Source organism: Hypanus sabinus, chromosome 21, assembly GCF_030144855.1.
Source record: "Hypanus sabinus isolate sHypSab1 chromosome 21, sHypSab1.hap1, whole genome shotgun sequence".
NCBI classification, from domain to species: Eukaryota; Metazoa; Chordata; class Chondrichthyes; order Myliobatiformes; family Dasyatidae; genus Hypanus; species Hypanus sabinus.
Window position 1 is genome coordinate 2,256,219 of NC_082726.1, and position 22,655 is coordinate 2,278,873.

At 46.9% G+C, this 22,655-nt stretch overlaps 1 protein-coding gene across 2 annotated transcripts in view; it reads left to right on the forward strand.

The window, feature by feature from the left end:
* The window catches only part of LOC132378738 (threonine--tRNA ligase 1, cytoplasmic-like), an 89,695-nt gene that overhangs the window by 3,645 nt on the left and 63,395 nt on the right, over positions 1–22,655 (forward strand). For both annotated transcript variants that reach the window (XM_059945848.1, XM_059945849.1), the window contains exon 2: positions 7,972–8,162. In XM_059945848.1, the coding sequence (XP_059801831.1) occupies positions 7,972–8,162 (191 nt within the window). The remainder of the gene's footprint in view (positions 1–7,971; positions 8,163–22,655) is intronic.

The following is a 22,655-nucleotide window of genomic DNA, read 5'->3' on the forward strand; positions in this document are numbered from 1 at the left end:
CTCCATGCATCTATATCTTATTTATAAGTCTCTTGTGTGGCGCATTATCGAATGCCTTCTGTAAATCCAAGTATGTTCCCCTCTATCCACTGCACTCATCATGTCCTCAAAGAACTCCGGTAAGTTTGTCAAATAAGGACCTGCCCTTTCTGTATCCATGCTGCATCTGTCTAATGGAACCACTCCTTTCTAAATGTTTCACTATTTCTTCCTTAATGACAGCTTCAAGCATTTTCCCAACTACAGATGTTAAGCTAACTGGCCTATAGTTGTCCGTCTTTTGCTTACATCTTTTTTAAAAAAGTGGCGTGACATTTGCTGTCTTCTGTTCTGCCGGGACCTGCCCAGAGTCGAGAGAGTTTTGGTAAATGATTACCAACTATAACCTCCGCCAGTTCCCTCAGCACCCTGGGATCCATCAGGACCAGGGGCTTATCTACTTTAAGGCCCTCTAGTTTGCTCATCACTGTCTCTTTAGTGACTGTGATTTTATTGAGGTCCTCACCTCCCATTTCGTGCATGACATCATTCTTTGGCATATTAGACATGTTATTCAATGCCTCAGCCATTTCCTTATCACCCAATATCAATTTCCCCTTCTCATCTTCCAAGGGACCTGCATTGACTTTAGCCACCCTCTTCTGCTAAAGAAATAAATACATAACACATAAATACTATTGCTTCAGGAATAGATCAGTGGCTGGGTATCCTCTTGCGAGCGGCTTATCCTGACACTTAAATGGCAAGGGTCAGGAGTATGGTGTAATACAGTGTACGTGACTAGTACAGATGCTACAGCTCTTCAAAGCTCAGCACTATCCAGATATAGCAGCCTGCTTTGTTTAAACATAGTCACTCCACATAGATGTACTATTACTGTAGTGTCATTTACAAAATGGATGCAATCCCAAAGCCTATTCGAACAGCACTTTACAACTCTGTGGCCTGAGAAAGACAAATATGCAAAGTTCACAGTAAATTTATTATCAAAGTACATGTGCCTCTGAGTTCTTGTGGGCATTCACAGTAAATCCAAGAACTATAATAGGATCAATGGAAGAATGCAACTAACGATATGGATAGTGTGCAAAAGACAACAAACTAAAAATACAAAAAAGAAATAATAAATAAACAGTAAATACGGAGAACATAAATTGAAGGGGAGAAATGTGCAGATGAACAACACTACCTTCAGGTTCTCCAAGGCGTTCACCATCCTGACCTGCAAACATATTACCATTTCTCTATGGTCATGGGGTCTAAATCCTCATCAATTGGCACTGTGCTGTTCAGGTCGATATTCTGCCACTTTCTTGATACTAATTAAGCTTAAGCTTCAGCCCCATCACTTCTTCTGGGCCATAGGCCACTCGGGGGCATAGCTCGCCAGAGTCCTCTGTCCTGGGCCAGTCTTTCATGTTGTCTCTAGATATAGCCCATCTTCTTGGTGTAGCTGTTCTTCCCTAAAGGAGATTTTTGGAACTTCTGGGTTTTTATGGGATGGGGTTGCTCACCCTATGCCCAGATTTCCTCCTTTCGCAACCATGCTTGGGACTGTCCAAGGACGAGCTTCACAGTATATGCTGGCCTTAACGGTGATGCTTCCCAACTGGAAAAAAACTACATAAACAAGTGATTAGAGTGATAGAGCATCACAACACAGACACAGGCACTTTGGCCCATCTCGTCCATGCCAAACTACTATTCTGCCCACTCCAATTGATCTGCACCTTGTCTGTAGCCCTCCATACCCCTCTCATCCATCCATGTACATAATCAGATTTCTCTTAAATGTTGCAATTGAACCTGCATCCACCACTTCTGCTGGCAACTTGTTCCACACTCACTCCATCCTCTGGGTGTACAAGTTCCTCCTCATGTTCCACTTAAATGTTTCATTTTTCACCCTTAACCCATCACCTCTAGTTCTTATCTCACCCAACCCTAGTGGAAAACACCTGCATGCATTTACTGTATCGATTCCTTCATAATTCTGTACTCATTCGTTAAGTGCCATGTCGTATGACATGAGCGATCATGGTCTTTCCATGACCATGATTGTTCTTGGCAATTTTTTCTGCATTATAGTTTGCATAATGGTGATTATGAAACTGCTGATTCTAAAAGATAAATCTGTTTTCTTATGGCATTCTGCTCTGACCCCAAACCCCCACGAGTATCCCCCGAACTGACCCAATGAACCTCCCACTGAGTGGAAGGGCGATTGTAATTGAGCAGTAAATGTCCTTGTCAGGGGCACCCACAATCTATGAACGAATAAATCTTATGCTGAACATCAATAAAAATCCTTGATGATTCCCATCCATAACATCCAGGTTGCCACCACGGCAGGTAATTGTGATAATTGTTTGTGGTTTTATTCCAGTTTAACCTTTGGACTGGCTTGGGGGCTCACAAAATCATTAACAAACATTCCATCTCTGAGTTGATACCAGTCAGTCTGCTTTTCAAATGAGTCAATACAGGAGTTTTTGACGGTAATGCGGCTCTGTTCCCACCCCTGCCCCCCCAATCCTTCGAGCATCCCGAGGAATAGAGGGTAAATGTTAGTATTGCAGGCTGAAAGCCACTTTTCATTGGTGCTGTTCTGAAGAGTGATGAGTGAGAAAGTTTGAGTTAGAAGCAGGAAACGAAGATCGCCTTTGAAATTGATGTAGATTAGGTAGATTGAGGCTGGTGTAAGGAACTGCTGCAGGCTGCAAGGTATGGGATTATCTAAATTTAGTGACACAACCTCTGAACAGCCTGGTTGTAGGATGCACAGTAGCTGCGTATGTGAATAGCAAGCCATGTGAAGGAACAAGGATATCAGAAAGTATGTCCACAGATCCTGGTACAGGTGATTAAAAAGGCACTGAAGATCAGAACAGGATTGTATTGGAGTTGTTTGGGATTGAGTGTGCCTTGCTTCCACTCTGGCTTTCTGGGTTCTCAGGTAACTGAAGGACAATGTGGGAGCTTGAGGCTCTTAATACAGATGGGGTAGGTCGTGGGTAATTTGAGGTGGCCTGTTGCTGCTGCTGCATACTTGGGTCCTCCATTTCCCTGGTTTTTGATACCAGACCAAATTCTCCGACTCTACTATGAGTGGTCATTGATTCATCCAGCACAGAAATACCTTTCAGCCACTATCCCAATGCTCACCATCAATCTCTTATCTGTTCTAATCCTATTTATGAGCATTAGGTCTGTAGATTTGCATGGCTTAGTCTGTCACCCAGGTTCCACTTAACATATGAATGAAAACATGGAAAACCTACAGCACAGTACATGCCCTTCGGCCCTCAAAGTTGTGCCGAACATGTCCCTGCCTTAGAAATTACTAGGCTTACCTATAGCCCTCTATTTTACTAAGCTCCATGTACCTATCTAAAGGCCTCTTAAAAGACCCTATCACATCCGCTTCCACCACCGTTGTCAGCAGCCCATTCCCCACACACACACACACACACACACACACACACACACACACACACAAACACCACTCTGAGTAAGAAACTTAACCCTAACATCTCCCCTGTACCTACTCCCCAGCACCTTAAACCTGTGTCCTCTTGTGGTGACCAATTCAACCCTGGGAAAAAGTCTCTGACTATCCACACAATCAATGCCTCCCATCATCTTGTACATCTCTCATCCACCTTCGCTCCAAGGAGAAAAAGCAGTGTTCACTCAACCTATTCTCATAAGACATGCTCCCCAGTCCAGGCAACATCCTTATAAATCTCCTCTGCACCCTTTCTATGGCTTCCACATCCTTCCTGTAGTGAGGCGACCAGAACTGAGCACAGTACTCCAAGTGCAGTCTGTCCAGGGTCCTATATAGCTGCAACATTACCTCTCAGCTCCTAAATTCATTTCCACGATTGATGAAGGCCAATACACCATGTGCCTTCTTAACCACATTGTCAACCTGCGTAGCTGCTTTGAATGTCTTAAAAAGAAAATCACTCTGGCTCATAAGGCATGACCTGCCCTTTACAAAGCCATGCTGACTACTGTAAATTCCGGTGTTTAAGCCAAGAATTTGGCCCTAAATTTTGGTCCTAAAATTAGAGGGTTGGCTTATACAGAGGGTGCCAACTTTGGAAAAAGGAATACACGGAAGATAGGTCATATTTATTGTCTGTTTTTGAGTCAAATTTGTTCCACTGTCAACGCATGAATTCTTTGAATGGTTTGTTTAAACTCACATCTAGTGGCTGAAGCACAGACATCAAACCACTGGGGATGACTGCAATGTCTGTATTTTCAGCTTTCAATGCTGCTTTTGTCTCGCCTGCCAAGTGCGCTTTGAACACGTCCCAGACAAGTCGCAACTTTTCCTTTCCAAAACCTTCGGGTTGTCGACATCTCACCACTTTAACCTGCTTCAAGCAACCCACTTCGTCCATCCAGCAGCGTTCTTGAAATAACAACACCCTGGGAATTTTCTGAGCAATCTTTGTTTTTTGCCTAATACAAGATCACATCTATTCATAAATCGGTGCACCAACTTTGAGTAGCTTTGAAATTTTCACTGATCTCATGGTGTTTTTTGGCCCATTTCAACGCTTTAACTGGAATCATTTCTCTGGTAACAATGTATCCATACGATCGCTGGTGATTCACTTTTTCTTTCAGTTCTGGCCACTGGCATGTTTTCCCGCAGTTTGCACATTTTGTCTTTGGCATTTCCCTCTGCCTTTCTCCACTCTCTCACTTGTATCTTGTTTGCACTAAACTTTTTAGCAGCTGTAGGATTATTCATTCCTTTAGCAAAATCAACAACCTTCAGCTTGAAGCTAGCATCATATCGCATTCGTTTTATTCTTTTATACATGGTGGTTGCAAACTCAATACTGAGTACACGTACTGATCCCGCCACCCCGTGTTATGTTTTAACGAGATTATGATGGGCGCTAAATGATTTCACAGGGGTTACATTTCAGAGGTTTCTTTTCCATTGGAAACCTAATCCAAAATTTCCCTCCCTGATTTATTTATTAAATATTTGCTTATAACGCTCTACAATGTGTAGGCCTTGCTTTCTTAATGGGTACTGGTTCACAAAATTTCCAGGTTCTGGATCCGGCAAAGCTGAGTACCGGCATATGAGATCTTGTGATCTTTTCTGGTTTAATCAAAAACCTCCACAAAAGGGACATCTTATACAAAGATAACATGAAAAAATCACTTTTTTAACCTTGAAAATGAGGGTTCAGTTTTTACTTCGGGTCAACTTATACTCTGGAATATACGGTACTCCTAATCATATTATGCCTGTCCAAATGTTCATAAATCCTGCCTCTCAGGATCTGTTCCATCAACTTACCAACCACTTAAGTAAGACTCACTGGTCTATAATTTCCTGGGCTATCTCTACTCCCTATCTTGAATAAAGGAACAACATCCACAACCCTCCAATCCTCCGGAACCTCTCCCATTGATGTGCAAAGGTCATTGCCAGAGGCTCAGCAATCTTCTTGGATCCTTTCTAAACTTATAATTCTAAACCTATGATCTCTAGTTTTAGGCGCCTTTTCTAACGGGAAATGTTTCTTATCTATGCCCCATTTTGTATACTCAATGTCCTGCTCTGCTTCTTGCCTCGGAAATATGCTATCCAGAGGCCATGTGCTCCTTGGAAAAAGCTTCAAAGTGAGATTAGTGACCACAAAGGTTTGGAGGTACAGCAGCAGACACCATTAAAAAATAAGCTGTGCACCAGTTTCTTCTTCTTAAAACCATTAACCCCACTGGGGCATAGGCTGCCAACTGCAGTTCACTGGAAGTGTCCATGGAGGAGTTGCGCACCACATTATTTAAACCAGAAATCCCAACCACACAACTTGTATCTTCGCTATAGAGGTAGGTTATGCCAGACCCAAATGAAGCACTGTATTCTAACCTTGTTGATAAGTTTGTTTTTAGATATCAGAATTGTAATTGTGTTCAACAGGGAAGGTTAAGCAGTCTGAGAATACCTTTTGGAACAGAAGAATTGAAGGGGTAGTCATGATTCATTTCAGTTTATTGTCATTTAGAAATCACAAATGCAATGCAGTTAAAAAATGAGACAACGTTCCTCCAGAATGATATCACAAAAGCATATGACAAAACAGACTACACCAGAAAATCCACATAACGTTTGGCAATCCCCAATCCAGAGTCCAGAGAGGCTGCTGCGTATTAATATCGCGTTACTGTCTTAGCGCATTCCCCGGAAAGGAGCTCCAAAACCACCAGACAAAACAAGACCAAAAACTAAAGCTACAAGACCTGCACAAAACCACATAGTTACAACAGTGCAAACAATAGCATAATTGATTAAAAAAAACAGATCATGGGCACAGTAAAAATAGTCCAAAGATGTTTAAGGACTATAAGTTCAAAAGAAATCACCACACAGTTTCTACAAGTCCCCAGGGTCCCGACAGATTCACCATCCCATGCCGGCGGCAGAAGGGAATACCCCCGCTATGGACTTCCATGGCACCATCCGACTCAGCCTCACAGACGCAGCACACAATGAAAGCGACCTGACCGCAACGGGCTCCGAGTCCGTTGAACCTCCAAGCCAACGACCACCCCCTCCGGCACAGCTTCTCCAAGCACCATCCTCTGCCGAGCGTATTAAGACGGCCCTGCCAACGGCCATCGGCAACACGACCCTGAGGACTGGGGGCCTGTTCTTCCCAGTAGAGTCCCGGACCTCACAGCAGCAGCAGCAATGAAGAAGGTCTTCCTGGAGATTTCCCGATGTTCCTCTGTGCTCCTACGTCCGTTTTCAATCGATTATGATTGCGCACGGCACCCTACTTCATAAATAACAGATAATCAGCTCCGGAGTGGCCGCTGCAAGCTGCGTCGCGCCGCCATCTTGGAAATCAATCTTGGATTTCTTGGAAATTCTTTGAAATTTCTTGGAAATCTTGGATAATCATGTTTGGAGTGAATTGTAGAAGGCGATGTTTTGAATTGTCCCTTCGGTATGAGTTAAGAGCTCATAAACTAAAAATGAGTTCAGGCAAAGTTTGCTTGGTCTTTGGGAGAAGCATTTGCTCTTGTGATATAGTCAAGTAGAATGCACTGTTAAATTCAGTGAAATTAGTTAAATACTAGATCAAGGAAATAGAAAATATATTGATTGACTGAGTAGGTGGGCTTAACTACTTAGATGAATTAGTTGAAGCAAGTGAAGCCTTTTGAGAGCTTGCAGGTTGATAACAGAGAAAAAGGGTGTGATGCACTGAAGCAGACAAGGACAGTGAGGAGAGGGTGGAAGTGTGTTGTGTATGTAATGCCCTGGTTCATATTTTTACTGTTACACTCTATGTGTTTCACTTTGTGCTGTTCTGTAAGAGCTGCTTGTTTTCAGCTTAGGGTTGGGTTATTGTTGAAAATAAGAGATAAGGAAAAATGTGTGCCATCACATTAGGATGGTCAAATTGAACGGGAGGTTTCCCTGGTGAGGGACACAAAGGTTGGGCTTGGGGTTTTTGTTCGAGAGGAGATGAAAAATGGAGACGCTGGAGAGAAGAAGTCATAGGATTCAACTTGGAATGGAACCGTGATTCAACAAAGCCCTGGGTGAGATCGATTGAGGAGTGGTGACTTGGGGAAACTGTGAGCTCCAACTTGTGCACATACGACTGTTTCATTAAAATAGGCACTTTTCCTTTTTGTTCTTTTCTTTACTAACCCTTTGGTCAAATTAAGAATTATAAAGATAAATCTTTTAATCCTATGCTGTGTACAGTCTGTTATTTCATGGCACTGATTTGTAACAAGGTAACGAATTACACAGCATCCACATAAACAGGGAGTTTGGGTGGGCTCGTGCCTCAATCTCACATGTTTGGTGGGGCCGAAGACTGTCTTCCCAAGACTTATGCAGCCAAGGAAACCAGGTGTTTCTAGGGGTGGGAGGCAGATAGATGGCTGACACTGTTCTGATTGTGCTTTCAGTGCAAAGAGTGGCCATCTTATATTGAGGAGCGAATACGCCTGTATGAGAATCTCAAACAGGATCACGACTCTATACTGAGAGAAAGGGCAGCACAGCACAGCAGAGTCATCACTGTCACCCTTCAAGATGGGACTGAGATCACTGGGGAATCCTGGAGGACAACGCCATATCAAATTGCTTGTCAAATCAGGTAACTGCAACTGTGTTCCTGCTGGTTGTCCAGCTCCTGCTTATTCAGCACTGCATGCACACTGTGTCCCACATATTGCAGCTAAGACCCAGGTAATAATTGTAACCTGCCTGATGCCTGCATGTACAATTCACCTACTGACTACCTCCTGTCACTGTCACATTTTTGCTTCCTCTGTTTCATAGTGCACTCTTTCTCTTCTATCAAGATCTGTGTTGTAAGAAGAACTATCAGTATGTTCAAACTCCTATGGTCACTGCATTTAAGTATCATGTCTACTCACAACACTGTTCTTTTTGTCACAGTGTCATCACCTTTATAAAATTTATTTAGAGATACAGCACAGAATAGGCCCTTCCCACCCTTTGAGCCACACCATCAGCAACCCTCAATTTAACCCTAGCCAAATCACAGGATTTTGTGGATATAGCTGCAAGGCAGCAGAGGTTTGAGATCAGAATTTTCCTTCTCCTAGATGAGCTGCCAGCCATAGCTGATGAGCCCCATCTTCTCAAAGCAACTGGTTTTAGTGCCAGTAACCCACTGTTGACCCTTCTCCTGTCAGAAGAAACAGTTCCTCCAGACTGAGTAGCTAAGCCACGTGTGAAGGTCAGGAGCTGGACTTGGTTGCCAGAGGCTACTTGAGATGTACACCATTGGGAATTTATCCCCACCTGGTTCTGACAACCTTAAGAAACCAGCTGGACTTGATGCTAGTCAGACGTTCCTACCTCCAAAGCATGCTTTTCACAATTTCTTATCATGGTGTAGATGGCAACACAGACCACTTGCGTGATCAGACTGCAGACAAAAAAATTCCATGGCACGAAACAAGAAGAGAGCTCTTGCAGTGACATAAACAAGAGGTCTCATCCGGACCTGCTGGAGCAGCTTGATAAGTCCTTTGAGAAAGAACTGAGCTCCCAGCAGCCTGGAAACTGTCACAGAGAAATGGGGATTTATGTGGAATGCCACCTATGGCACAGCCTGAGCTACTTTTGGGAAGAAGACCATGAAAACAAATGACTAGTTGGAAGCCAAATCCAATGAGATGACCCATTATTGAAACCAAAGGTCCTGCGCTATCCAAGTATAAGAGTTCACCTACTGAGAGGAATCTTCAGAATCTTCTTTGCCTTTCTCCTGTGGCAAGCATTTGGTCCTCATGGCTGCTAGATCAGCAGACTGTCAGGCGCTGCACCAGCGAATACTGGATGCAGCACGATGAAGGCGTACAGACCGCAGCACAAAGGGTATGTATGATAGCATCAAGAAAGCACTCAGAGCCCCTCTCAGAGCAAGATGGCTTCGCTTAAATCTATCAATAGGGATGGAATCACAGATGGGCAAACATGGAATGATGGATGGAACATTACTCTAACCTGACTTACAGAGGGAACACTGTCACTACATCAGCCCTGAATGCCATTGTGTGCCTGCTGACAATGGAAGAACTGGATACAAAGCCAACCTGAGAGGTGCTCAGCAAGGCCATCGGCAGCTTGGCCTCAGGGAAGGCACGAGAGAATGATGGTATTTCCCCAGACCTAATCAAGCACTGCATGACCACCCTACTGCACCTACTGCATGAAGTGCTGACAGAAAGAAGCTGTAGCACAGGATGTGAGGGATGCCAAGACAATTACCCTCAACTACAGGGACATGTTGTTGACAAAGTTTTTGCTTGAGTCTTCTTGGTCTGCCTTGAGAGGTTAGCTGAACATGTCACACACACTGGAAGGTCAACTGTGAACAAGATTTTCTGCCACCTCCAGAAGTGCAGAGAACAAAAGAATCCCCTCTATGTTGCATTTATTGATCCCACCAAGGCATGTGACTTTGTAAGATAGGCTACCTGCCAACACTACAGAGTATGATCAGATCCTTCCACAAAAACATGAAGGGTACTGTACAGTGCAACGGCAGCAGTGGTGCTCTCACCCCCATGCTCTTCAGAATCTTCTTTGCCTTTCTCCTGAGGCAAGCATTTGGCACTGCAACAGAGAAGATCTGCCTCCACACTAGATGAGGTGGTAGGCTTTTTAACCTTGCCTGCCTAAGAGCCAAAGCTTTAATGCACGAGTCCATAATCAGAGACATGCTGTTTGCTGATGATCCAGCAGCCACAAACCACACTCCACAGCAGCTCCAGAGCTTGATGTGTCGCTTTTCCCAGGCCTGCAAAGATTCTGATCTATTAGCCTGAAAAAAACAAATGTTTTGGGACAAGATGTGGAGGCACCACCAGTCATTGTCATTGATAAGTACAAACAAGAGAAAATCTGCAGATGCAGGAAATCCAAGTAACACACACAAAATGCTGGAGAAAAAAGGCTGCATCTATGGAAAGAATACATTCGATGTTTCGGGCCAAGACTCTTCATCAGGTGAAAAACAAGATGAGTCAGAATTAGAAGGTGGGGGCTGCAGAGCGGGAAACACAAGGTGATGGGTGAAAGCTGGGGGGTGAAATAAAGAGGTGGGAAGTTGCTGAAAGAGATACAGGGCTAGAGAATGGGGAGTCGAATAAGAGGGCACAGAAGGCCGTGGAAGAAAGAAAAGAAGGCGGAGCACCAGAGAGAGGTGATGGGCATGGGCAGGCAAGGAGATAAAGTGAAAGGGGAAAAGGGTATGGGGAATAGTGGAGGGTGGCTATTATTGGAAGTTCGAGAAACCTATGTTTATGCCATCAGGTTGGAGGCTACCCAAAAAGAACATAAGGTGTTGCTCTTCCAACCTGACTGTGACCTCATCGCAACAATGGAGGAGGCCATGAATTGACATGTCAGAATGGGAAATGGTACCAAAATGGGTGGCCACTGGGAGATCCTGCCTTTTCTGTTGAATGGAATATAGGTGCTTGTCAAAGAGGTCTCCCAATCTACACCAGGTCTCACCAATAAAGAACAGGCCACACCGGGAGCACCGGGTATAGCAGATGACCCCCACAGCTGAAGTGTTGCCTCACCTGGAAGGACTGTTTGGGGCCCTGAATGGTAGTGAGGGAGGAGGTGTAGGGGCAGGTGTAACACTTGTTCTGTTTGCAAGGATAAGTGCCAAGAGGGAAATCAGTGGGGAGAGACAAATGGACAAGGCAGTTGCATAGGGCATGTGGTGGTGGGGAGGGGAGAGGGTAAGATGTGCTCGGTGGCGGGATCCCATTTGACATGGTGAAAATTACAGAGAATTATGTGCTGGACATGGAGGCTGGTAGGGTGGTAGGTGAGGACAAGAAGAACCCTATTCTTGGTGGGGTGGCAAGAGGATGCGGTGAGAGCAGACAAGCATGAAATGGAAGAAATGTGGTTGAGGGCTGCGGTGATGGTGGAGGAAGGGAAGGGAATGTTCTTTCTTTGAAGGAGAAAATTGTTCTGGAATGAAAAGCCTCATCCTGAGTGCTTGAGAATTGAGAGAAGGTGATGGCATTTTTACAAGTAACAGGGAAGGAAGAGATATAGTTCAGTTGCTCTGAGTCCATTGGTTTATAATAGACATCAGTTGATAAGCTGTCCCCAGAGATAGAGACAGAGAGATCGAGAAAAGGACAGGAGGTGTCGGAAATGGACCAAGTGAATTTGAGGGCAGGGTGGAAGTTGGAGGTGAAGTTGATGAAGTTGACAAGTTCAGCATGGGTATAGGAAGCAGCATCAATGCAGTCATTGATATAGTTTAGGAAAAGTGGGTGGTGAACACCAGCTTGGAACATAGACTATTCTATGTAGCCAACAAAAAGGCAGTCATAACTGGGACCAATGTGACTGCCCATGGCTACACCTTTTGTTTGAAGAAAGTGGGAGGAGCCAAAGGAGAAATTATTAAGATTTCCACCAGATGGAGGAGAGTGGTGGTAAAGGGGAACTGGTTGGGTCTGGTATCCAGAAAGAAACAGAGAGCTTTGAGGCATTCCTGGTGGGGGATGGAGGTGTATAGACACTGGACACCCATAGTAAAAATAAGATGCTTGAGGCCAGGGAATGAAAGGATCCAGGGCATGTGGTGTCACGGTTAGGAAGGGACTGAACCAGGGGGATAAAACTAAGTGAAGGTATGCAAATATGAGTTCATTGGAGCAGGAACAAGCTGAACAAGCAGGGTTTATCTGGACAGGCAGGTTTGTGGATCATTGATAACTAGTTGTTCATCAGTTCACATACTGTACCTGCGGTCCTTAATCAGTGACAACCTCTGCTTGGATGCAGAAATTACAAGTGCATCAGAAAGGCTGCAACAACTCTTGCCTGCTTCACCACACAAGTCTGGGAGAACTCCAAACTCTCAATCAAAACAAAAATGCAGAGTACACTACTTGTTTCACCAGCACACTGCTGTACAGCAGCAAGACCAGGAGAGAAGGCTCAACATCTTTCATTTAAAGTGCCTTTGTCACATCTTGGACATCTGCTGGAGGAATAGAGAACTTAGTACTGAGGTTTTCTCTCATACTAGCCTCCCTGGTGAGTATTCCCTGCTCAGGCTGCGTAGGCTAGGCCACATTTCCCGCATGCAGGATGGCTGAATCCCAAAAGACATAATCTACGGTGAGCTGGCTTCAGGCAAAAGGACTGCTGGCCGTCTGCAACTCTGCTACAAGGATGACAGCAAGCAGGACATGAAGGTGCTGGACATCAACATTGAGTCCTGGGAGGAACTGCAGCAGATGGCGAAGAACCCTGAAACAACACCATTAGTCAAGTGAGGAAAAATTCCTGAAAGCAGCATAAGACAAATGGGCCGATAGAGAAAATCACAGCACCTTCAGCAGAGTTCGAACCAAATATAGATGTGACCTTTGCAACAGAGACTGCCATTCTTGCATTAGTCTCGACAGTCACATACGGCACTGCACCAAAAACATAGTTAGGAAGCAACATCCATGGTCGACCTCGGAGGGCCACACAAATCAAGGAGAAATTTGCAGTGACCAATTAACCTACTAACTGGGACATCTTTCGACTGCGGGAGGAAACCTATGCATTCCAAGGGGAGGATGAACAGACTCTTTACAGATGACATTAGATTTGAACGAAAAAATCCAACGCAGCAAGGTGTAATAGTGTGGTGCTATCTGCCATGCTACCTTGTTAATGGAGAGTGAGCAGCAAGTGAGAAGCTTGCGAGTAATGATTTACCCTGTGTTGTATTATCTATCAAAGCTTACAGCATAGAAACATAGAAAACCTACAGCGCAATACAGGCCCTCAGCCCACAAAGCTGTACTGAACATGTCCTTACCTGAGAAATTACCTAGGGTTACCCATAGCCCTCCATTTTTCTGAGCTCCATTTACCTGTCCAGGAGTCTCTTAAAAGACCACCGTCGCCAGCAGCCCATTCCATGCACTCACCACTCTGCGTAAAATAAACTTACCCCTGCCATCTCCTCTGTACCTACTTCCAAGCACCTTAAAACTGTGCCCTCTCATGCTAGCCATTTCAGACCTGGGAAAAAGCTCCTGACTATCCACATGATCAATGCCTCTCGTCATCTTATACACCTCTATCAGGTCACCTCTCATCTTCCATTGCTCCAACAAGAAAAGGCTGGGTTCACTCAAACTATTCTCATAAGTCATGTTCCCCAATCCAGGCAACATCCTTGTAAGTCTCCTCTGCACCCTTTCTATGGTTTACATGTCCTTCCTGCAGTGAGGTGACCAGAACTGAGTACTGTACTCCAAGTGGAGTCTGTCCAGGGTCCTACGTAGCTGTAACATTGCCTCTCGGCTCCTAAACTCAATCCCACGATTGATAGAGGCCAAAGCACTGTATGCTTTCTTAACCACAGAGTCAACCTGCACAGCAGCTTTGAGCGTCCTATGGACTCAGACCCCAAGTTCCCTCTGATCCTCCACACTGCCAAAAGTCTTACCATTAATACTATATACTGCCATCATATTTGACCTACCAAAATGAACCACCTCGCACTTATCTGAGTTGAACACCATCTGCCACTTGTCAGCCCAGTTTTGCATCCTATCAATGCCCCACTGTTAACTGTCAAGCCTCCACACTATCCACAACACCCGCAACCTTTATGTCATCAAATTTACCAACCCATCCCTCTACTTTCTCATCCAGATCATTTATAAAAATCATGAAGAATAGGGGTCCGAGAACAGATCCCTAAGGTACACCACTAGTCACCGACCTCCAAGTAGAATATGACCCGTCTACAAACACTCTTTGCTTTCCGTGGGCACAAAGTTATGGATCCACAAAGCAATGTTCCCTTGGACCCCATGCCTTCTTACTTTCTCAATAAGCCTTGCGTAGGGTACCTTGTCAAGTGCCTTGCTGAAATCCATATACACTACATCAACTGATCTACCTTCATCAATGTGTTTAGTCATGTCCTCAAAAAATTCAGTCAGCTTTGTAATGCACAACCTGCCTTTGACAAAGCCATGCTAACTATTCCTAATCATATTATGCCTCTCGAAGTGCTCATAAATCCTGCCTCTCAGGATCTTCTCCATCAACTTACCAACCACTGAAGAAAGACTCACTGGTCTTCAATTTCCTGGGCTATCTCTACTCCCTTTCTTGAATAATGGAACAACATCCGCAACCCTCCAATCCTCCGGAACCTCTCCCATCCCCACTGATGATGCCAGAGGCTCAGAATCTCCTCCCTCACCTCCCACAGTAGCCTGGGGTACATCTTGTCCGGTCCTGGTGACTTATCTAACTTGAAGCTTTCCTTAAGCATCCTCTTTCTTAATACCTACATGCTCAAGATTTTCAATCTGCTGTGAGTCATCCCTACAATTGCCAAGATCCTTTTCCTCTTGCTGTTCACATACTTCATCCTGTCTGCCAAGGCCTTCTCATAGCCCCTTCTGGTTCTCCTAATATCTTTCTTAAGCTCTGTCCTGCTAGCCTTATAATCTTCTAGACCTCTATCATTACCTAGTGTTCTGAATCTTTCATCTTTGCTTCTTGACTAGATTTACAACAGCCTTTGTATACCACTGTTCTGTACCCTACAATCTTTTCCCTGTCTCATTGGAATGTACCTATGCAGAACTCCATGCAAATATCCCCTGAACATTTGGCACATTTCTTCCGTACATTTCCCTGCGAACATCTGTTCCCAATTTATGCTTCTAGTTTCCTGCCTGATAGCTTCATATTTCCCCTTACTCCAATTAAAGGCTTTCAATAGACAATAGGTGCAGAAGTTGACCATTTGGCCCTTCGAGCCTGCACCACCATTCTGAGATCATGGCTGATCATCTACTATCAATACCCGGTTCCTGCCTTATCCCCATATCCCTTGATTCCCCTATCCATAAGATACCTATCTAGCTCCTTCTTAAAGCATCCAGTGAATTTGGCCTCCACTGCCTTCCGAGGCAGTGCATTCCAGACCCCCACAACTCTCTGGGAGAAGAAGTTTTTCCTTAACTCTGTCCTAAATGACCTACCCCTTATTCTCCAACCATGCCCTCTGGTACTGGACTCTCCCAGCATCTGGAACATATTTCCTGCCTCTATCTTGTCCAATCCCTTAATAATCTTATGTTGCAATCAGATCCCCTCTCAATCTCCTTAATTCCAGCGTGTACAAGCCCAGTCTCTCTAACCTTTCTGAGTAGGACAGTCCAGACATCCCAGGAATTAACCTCGTGAATCTACGCTGCACTTCCTCTATAGCCAGGATGTCCTTCCTTAACCCTGGAGACCAAAACTGTACACAATACTCCAGGTATGGTCTCACCAGGGCCCTGTACAAATGCAAAAGGATTTCCTTGCTCTTGTACTCAATTCCCTTTGTAATAAAGGCCAACATTCCATTAGCCTTCTTCACTGCCTGCTGCACTTGCTCATTCTCCTTTAGTGACTGATGAACAAGGACTCCTAGATCTCTTTGTATTTCTCCCTTACCTAACTCTACACCATTCAGATAATAATCTGCATTCCTGTTCTTACTCCCAAAGTGGATAACCTCACACTTATTCACATTAAACATCATCTGCCAAGTATCTGCCCACTCACCCAGCCTATCCAAGTTACCCTGAATTCTCCTAACATCCTCATCACATGTCACACTGCCACCCAGCTTAGTATCATCAGCAAACTTGCTGATGTTATTCTCAATGCCTTCACCTAAATCATTGATGTAATTCATAAACAGCTGTGTTCCCAATATCGAGCCCTGCGGCATCCCACTAGTCACCACCTGCCATTCCGAGAAACACCCATTCACCATTACCCTTTGCTTTCTATCTGCCAACCAGTTTTCTATCCATGTCAATATCTTCCCCCCAATACCATGAGCTGTGATTTTACCCACCAATCTCCTAAGTGGGACCTTATCAAATGCCTTCTGAAAATCGAGGTGCACTACATCCACTGGATCTCCCTTGTCTAACTTCCTGGTTACATCCTCGAAAAACTCCAATAGATTAGTCAAGCATGATTTGCCCTTGGTAAATCCATGCTGGCTCAGCCCAATCCTAACACTGCTATCTAGATATGCCACTATTTCATCTTTAATAATGGACTCTAGCATCTTCCCCACTACTGATGTTAGGCTGACAGGATGATAGTTCTGTCTTCTCCCTCCCTCCTTTCTTAAAAAGTGGGTTATCATTAGCCATTCTCCAATCCTCAGGAACTGATCCTGAACCTAAGGAACATTGCAAAATGATTACCAATGCATCTGCAATTTTCAGGGTCACTTCCTTTAGTACCCTAGGATGCAGACCATCTGGACCTGGGGATTTGTCAGCCTTCAGTCCCATCCGTCTACTCATCACCGTTTCCTTCCTAATGTCAATCTGTTTCATTTCCTCTGTTACCCTATGTCCTTGGCCCATCCGTACATCTGGGAGATTGCTTGTGTCTTCCCTAGTGAAGACAGATCTAAAGTACTTATTAAATTCTTCTGCCATTTCTCTGCTTCCCATAACAATTTCACCCAATTCATTCTTCAAGGGCCCAACATTGTTCTTTCTCTTCACATACCTAAAAAAAGCTTTTGCTATCCTCCTTTATATTCCTGGCTAGCTTGCCTTCGTACCTCATTTTTTCTCCCTGTATTGCCTTTTTAGTTAAGTTCTGTTGTTCCTTAAAAATTTCCCAATCATCTGTCCTCCCACTCACCTTAGCTCTGTCATATTTCCTTTTTTATAATGCTATGCAATCTCTGACTTCCTTTGTCAACCACTGTGGCCCCTTTCCCCCCTTTGAATCCTTCCTTCTCCGGGGGATGAACTGATTTTGCACCTTGTGCATTATTCCCAAGAATACCTGCCATTGCTGTTCCATTGTCTTTTCTGCTAGGATATCCGTCCAGTTAACTTTGGCCAGCTCCTCCCTCATGGCTCCGTAGTTTCCCCTGTTCAACTGCAACACTGATACCTCCGATCTGCCTTTATCTTTCTCAAATTGCAGATAAAAACTTATCATATTATGGTCACTACCTCCTAATGGCTCCTTTACTTCAAGATCGCTTATCAAATCCTGTTCATTACACAAGACTAAATCCAGAATAGCCTTGTCCCTGGTCAGCTCTCGTACAAACTGTTCCAAGAATGCAACCCGTAGGCACTCTACAAACTCCCTATCCTGGGGTCCAGCACCAACCTGATTCTCCCAGTTCACCTGCATGTTGAAATCCCCCATAACTACTGCGACATTACCTTTGCCACATGCCAGTGTTAACTCCCTATTCAACTTGCACCCAATATCCATGCTGTTGTCTGGTGGCCTGTAAACAACACCCATTAGGGTCTTTTTGCCCTTACTGTTCCTCAGTTCTATCCACACAGACTCTACTTCTCCTGATCCTATGTCCCCCCTTGCAAAGGACTGAATCTCATTCCTCACCAACAGGGTCACCCCACCCCCTCTGCCCACATTTCTGTCCCTACGATAGCATGTATACCCTTGTACATTCATTTCCCAGGTCTGATCTCCCTGCAGCCATGTCACCGTTATCCCAACAACATCATAGTTACCCATTCGCACCTGAGCTTCAAGCTCATCCGCCTTATTTCTGACACTTCATGCATTCAGATATAGAATTTTTAGCCCATTTCTCCTCTTTCTGTTTAAATCGCTGCCTATTGTGCTTAACCCAGCACCCCAAACTCCCTTCAGGCTATACGCCCCTTGAATTTTGTTGTCCTTTCTAAATTTACTTATTCTTTCAGCACATTTAACTCCATGTTCCGTCAGACCATCCCTCTGTACATATGTCCTCCTTATCACTTGTTCCGCCTCACCTTTCTCTACTACACACTTAATATTCCGGAACCGTGTAGTCCCCACCTGTCCTTTATTCTTCATCTCGCTATCCTCCCTCGCATTCTGGATCCCTGCCCCCTGCAAATTTAGTTTAAACTCCCCCCCCCCCCGAGAAGCACTAGCAAACTTTCCTGCAAGAATGTTAGTACCGCTCCAGTTCAGGTGTAAACCGTTTCCTAACTTGTCTGTTCCTGTCCCTCTTTGATGCCGTGGTGAAGGAGATAGAATTGTGATCAGTATCTCCAAAATGTTCTCCCACTGAAAGATCTGATACCTGACTAGGTTCATTTCCCAATACCAGATCAAGTACAGCCTCTCCTCTTGTAGGTTTGTCCACATATTGTGTCAGGAATCCTTCCTGCACATACCTAACAAACTCCACCCCATCTGAAGGACGTGCCAATCAATATTTGGGAAATTAAAATCTCCCACCACGACAACCCTGTTAATATTACATCTTTCCAGAATCTGTCTCCCTATCTGCTCTTCAATGTCCCTGTTACTATTGGGTGGTCTGTAAATAAAAATACAAAAAACACCCAGTAGAGTTATTGGCCCCTTCCTGTTCCAAACTTCTACCCACAGAGACTCCATAGACAATCACTCCATGTCTTCCTCCTTTTCTACAGCCATGACACTCTCTCTGATCAACAGTGCCATGCCCCCACCTCTTTTGTCTCCCTCCCTATCCTTTCTGAAACATCTAAAGCCTGGCACTTGAAATATCCATTCCTGCCCCTGAGCCATCTAAGTCTCTGTAATGGCCACAAAATCGTAGCTCCGAGTACTGATCCACGCTCAAAGCTCATCCACTTTGTTCATAATACTCCTTGCATTAAAATAGACACATTGTGGCGGCTCATTTCCTAGCGTATGCGAACCGACTCACAATTAGATAGCCTACGGGGGTTTGCGAGCACAGAGCTTTGGAGCCTCTTCGCCATGGGGGGCCGGTTGACAGAGGCTTAAAAGTGAGGCTGAAGTTTTCGAATAAAGTTTTTCCTTCGACTGCAGTTACCGACTCCGTGTCGTAATTTTAGCACTGTTTGTAGCACACCGCTACAATTGGTGACCCCGACGGTCCAAACGATTTTTGGACCAGAAATGACCGACGCCGCCTCTGTTCATGCGGTTTCGTTGAAACTGCCGGGTTTCTGGACACAGCGCCCGGACCTATGGTTCCAGCAAGCCGAAGCCCAATTCCACGTTCGCCGGATCACCTCAGAAGACACCCGCTACTACTACGTGGTGGGCTCCCTCGACCAGGACACAGCTGCCCAGGTCGCGGAGTTCGTACAGTCGCCCCCGGCAGACGGCAAGTACACGGAATTCAAAGCCCTGCTCCTCAGGACTTTCGGACTCTCACGGCGCGAGCGGGCTGCCCGTTTACTGCACCTGGATGGCTTGGGCGACAGACCTCCATCGGCTTTAATGAACGAGATGTTGTCTCTGGCCGAGGGACACACAGGCCTCATGTTTGAGCAGGCATTCCTGGAGCAGCTGCCCGAGGACATACGCCTGCTGCTGTCCGACGCGGATTTCAGTGACCCCCGGAAGGTGGCAGCCCGGGCGGACTTGCTGTGGAACGCCAAAAAGGTGAGTGGGGTGTCCATCGCACAGATCTCCCAGCCACGCTCCCGGCAGCAAACCAGTCCAGGCCCGGCCGCAGAGCCCACTAACCCCCGGCCCAATGACCACTGGTGCTTCTACCACCAGCGGTGGGGCGCAGAAGCCCGCCGTTGCCGCCCGCCCTGCAAGTTCCCGGGAAACGCCAGGGCCAGCCGCCGCTGATGGCTACGGCGGCTGGCCATCGAGATAGCCTCCTGTATGTGTGGGATAGCAGGTCGGGACGCCGCTTTTTAGTCGATACTGGGGCTGAGGTCAGCGTTTTACCTCCGACAAGTTACGACACTCGCAGCAGGGCACCGGGTCCCCCCCTGAGGGCCGTGAATGGCAGCACAGTAAGGACCTATGGCACCCGTCAGGTGCAGCTACAGTTCGGCCCCAGCCAGTTCACGTGGGACTTCACACTGGCCGCCGTAGCCCAACCGCTTCTGGGTGCGGATTTTTTGCGAGCTCACAGCCTGCTGGTTGACCTGCCCAGGAAGAGACTGGTACACGCCGAGACCTTTCAGACGTTCTCCCTGGGCGCGGCCCAGTTGCCAGCCCCTCACCTCGGCTCCATCACGCTGTCCGACAACGACTTCACCAGGGTCCTGGCGGAGTTCCCATCGGTTCTGGCACCGCAGTTCACAGCAGCCATGCCCAGGCACGGCGTACAGCACCACATCCCGACACAGGGACCACCCCTCCATGCCCGTGCTCGGCGGCTTCCCCCGGACAAGCTCCGACTGGCGAAGGAGGAGTTCCAGAGAATGGAGGAATTGGGGATCATCCGGCGGTCCGACAGCCCCTGGGCTTCCCCCCTGCACATGGTGCCCAAAGCGACGGGGGGCTGGAGACCGTGCGGCGACTACCGCAGGCTGAACGAGGCTACCACACCGGACCGCTACCCTGTGCCGCACATTCAGGACTTTGCGGCAAACCTGCACGGCGCCCGGATCTTCTCCAAGGTCGACCTTGTCCGAGGGTACCATCAAATCCCGATGCATCCTGACGACGTCCCCAAGACGGCTCTCATCACCCCGTTTGGCCTCTTCGAGTTCCTCCGCATGCCGTTCGGCCTGAAGAATGCCGCACAGACGTTCCAGCGGTTAATGGACGCGGTGGGACGGGACCTGGACTTCGCGTTCATCTATTTGGATGACATCCTCATAGCCAGCGGCAGTCGTCAGGAGCATCTGTCCCACCTCCGTCAACTCTGCGCCCGACTGAGTGAGTACGGTCTTACAATCAACCCTGCCAAATGCCAGTTCGGACTTGATACCATTGACTTCCTGGGCCACAGGATTACTAAAGACGGGGCAACCCCTCTGCCCGCTAAGGTAGATGCGGTCCGCCACTTCCCCCGACCCACCACGATCAAAGGCCTTCAGGAATTCGTAGGTATGGTCAATTTCTACCGCCGCTTCCTCCCTTCAGCTGCCCGGATCATGCGCCCCCTGTTCGCCCTGATGTCGGGTCCGAGCAAGGACATTACCTGGGACGAGGAGTCCGCCGCCGCTTTCGTTCAAACGAAGGAAGCTTTGGCTGACGCCGCAATGCTAGTACATCCCAGAATGGACACCCCTACCGCCCTCACAGTGGACGCATCAAACACGGCAGTCGGTGGGGTGCTGGAGCAGCTCATCGCAGGTCGCTGGCAACCCCTGGCGTTTTTCAGCAAACACCTGCGGCCACCCGAGCTCAAGTACAGTGCTTTTGACCGGGAACTGTTGGCGCTCTACCTGGCAATCCGGCATTTCAGGTACTTCCTAGAAGGTCGGCCCTTCACCGCGTTCACGGACCACAAACCGCTTACCTTTGCGTTTACGAAAGCATCCGACCCCTGGTCATCCCGCCAGCAACGCCACCTGTCCTACATCTCTGAATACACAACGGATGTCCGGCACGTCTCGGGTAAGGACAATGTCGTGGCGGATGCGCTCTCTCGCCCTACCGTTCATGCCCTTTCCCAAGGGGTAGACTTTGAGGCACTGGCAGAGGCACAGCAGGTAGATGAGGAGATTCCGAGTTACAGGACTGCAGTCTCTGGTTTGCAGCTCCAGGACTTCCCCGTGGGCCCAGGTGAGAGGACCCTACTCTGTGACGTCGCCACCAACCAGCCCCGTCCGGTCGTCCCCGCAGCCTGGCGGCGACGGGTTTTCGACTCCATTCATAACTTGGCGCATCCCTCCATCCGGACAACTGTCCGGATGGTTTCCAGCAGGTTCGTTTGGCACGGACTCCGCAAACAGGTCAGTGAATGGGCCAGGACGTGCATGCACTGCCAGACGGCCAAGGTGCAGCGGCACACCAAAGCCCCACCGCAGCAGTTCCATCCCGCCCACCGGCGTTTCGACCACATTCATGTGGATATCGTGGGCCCCCTGCCAGTGTCGCGCGGAGCGCGTTACCTCCTGACTATCGTGGACCGGTTCACAAGATGGCCAGAGGCGGTCCCGCTCACCGACACCACCTCCGAATCTTGCGCCCGAGCCCTGATCGCCACCTGGATATCCCGCTTTGGTGTACCAGCCCACATTACCTCCGACAGAGGCGCCCAGTTCACCTCCAGCCTGTGGTCAGCTATGGCCAGCCTTTTGGGGACTCAGCTGCACCACACCACTGCCTACCACCC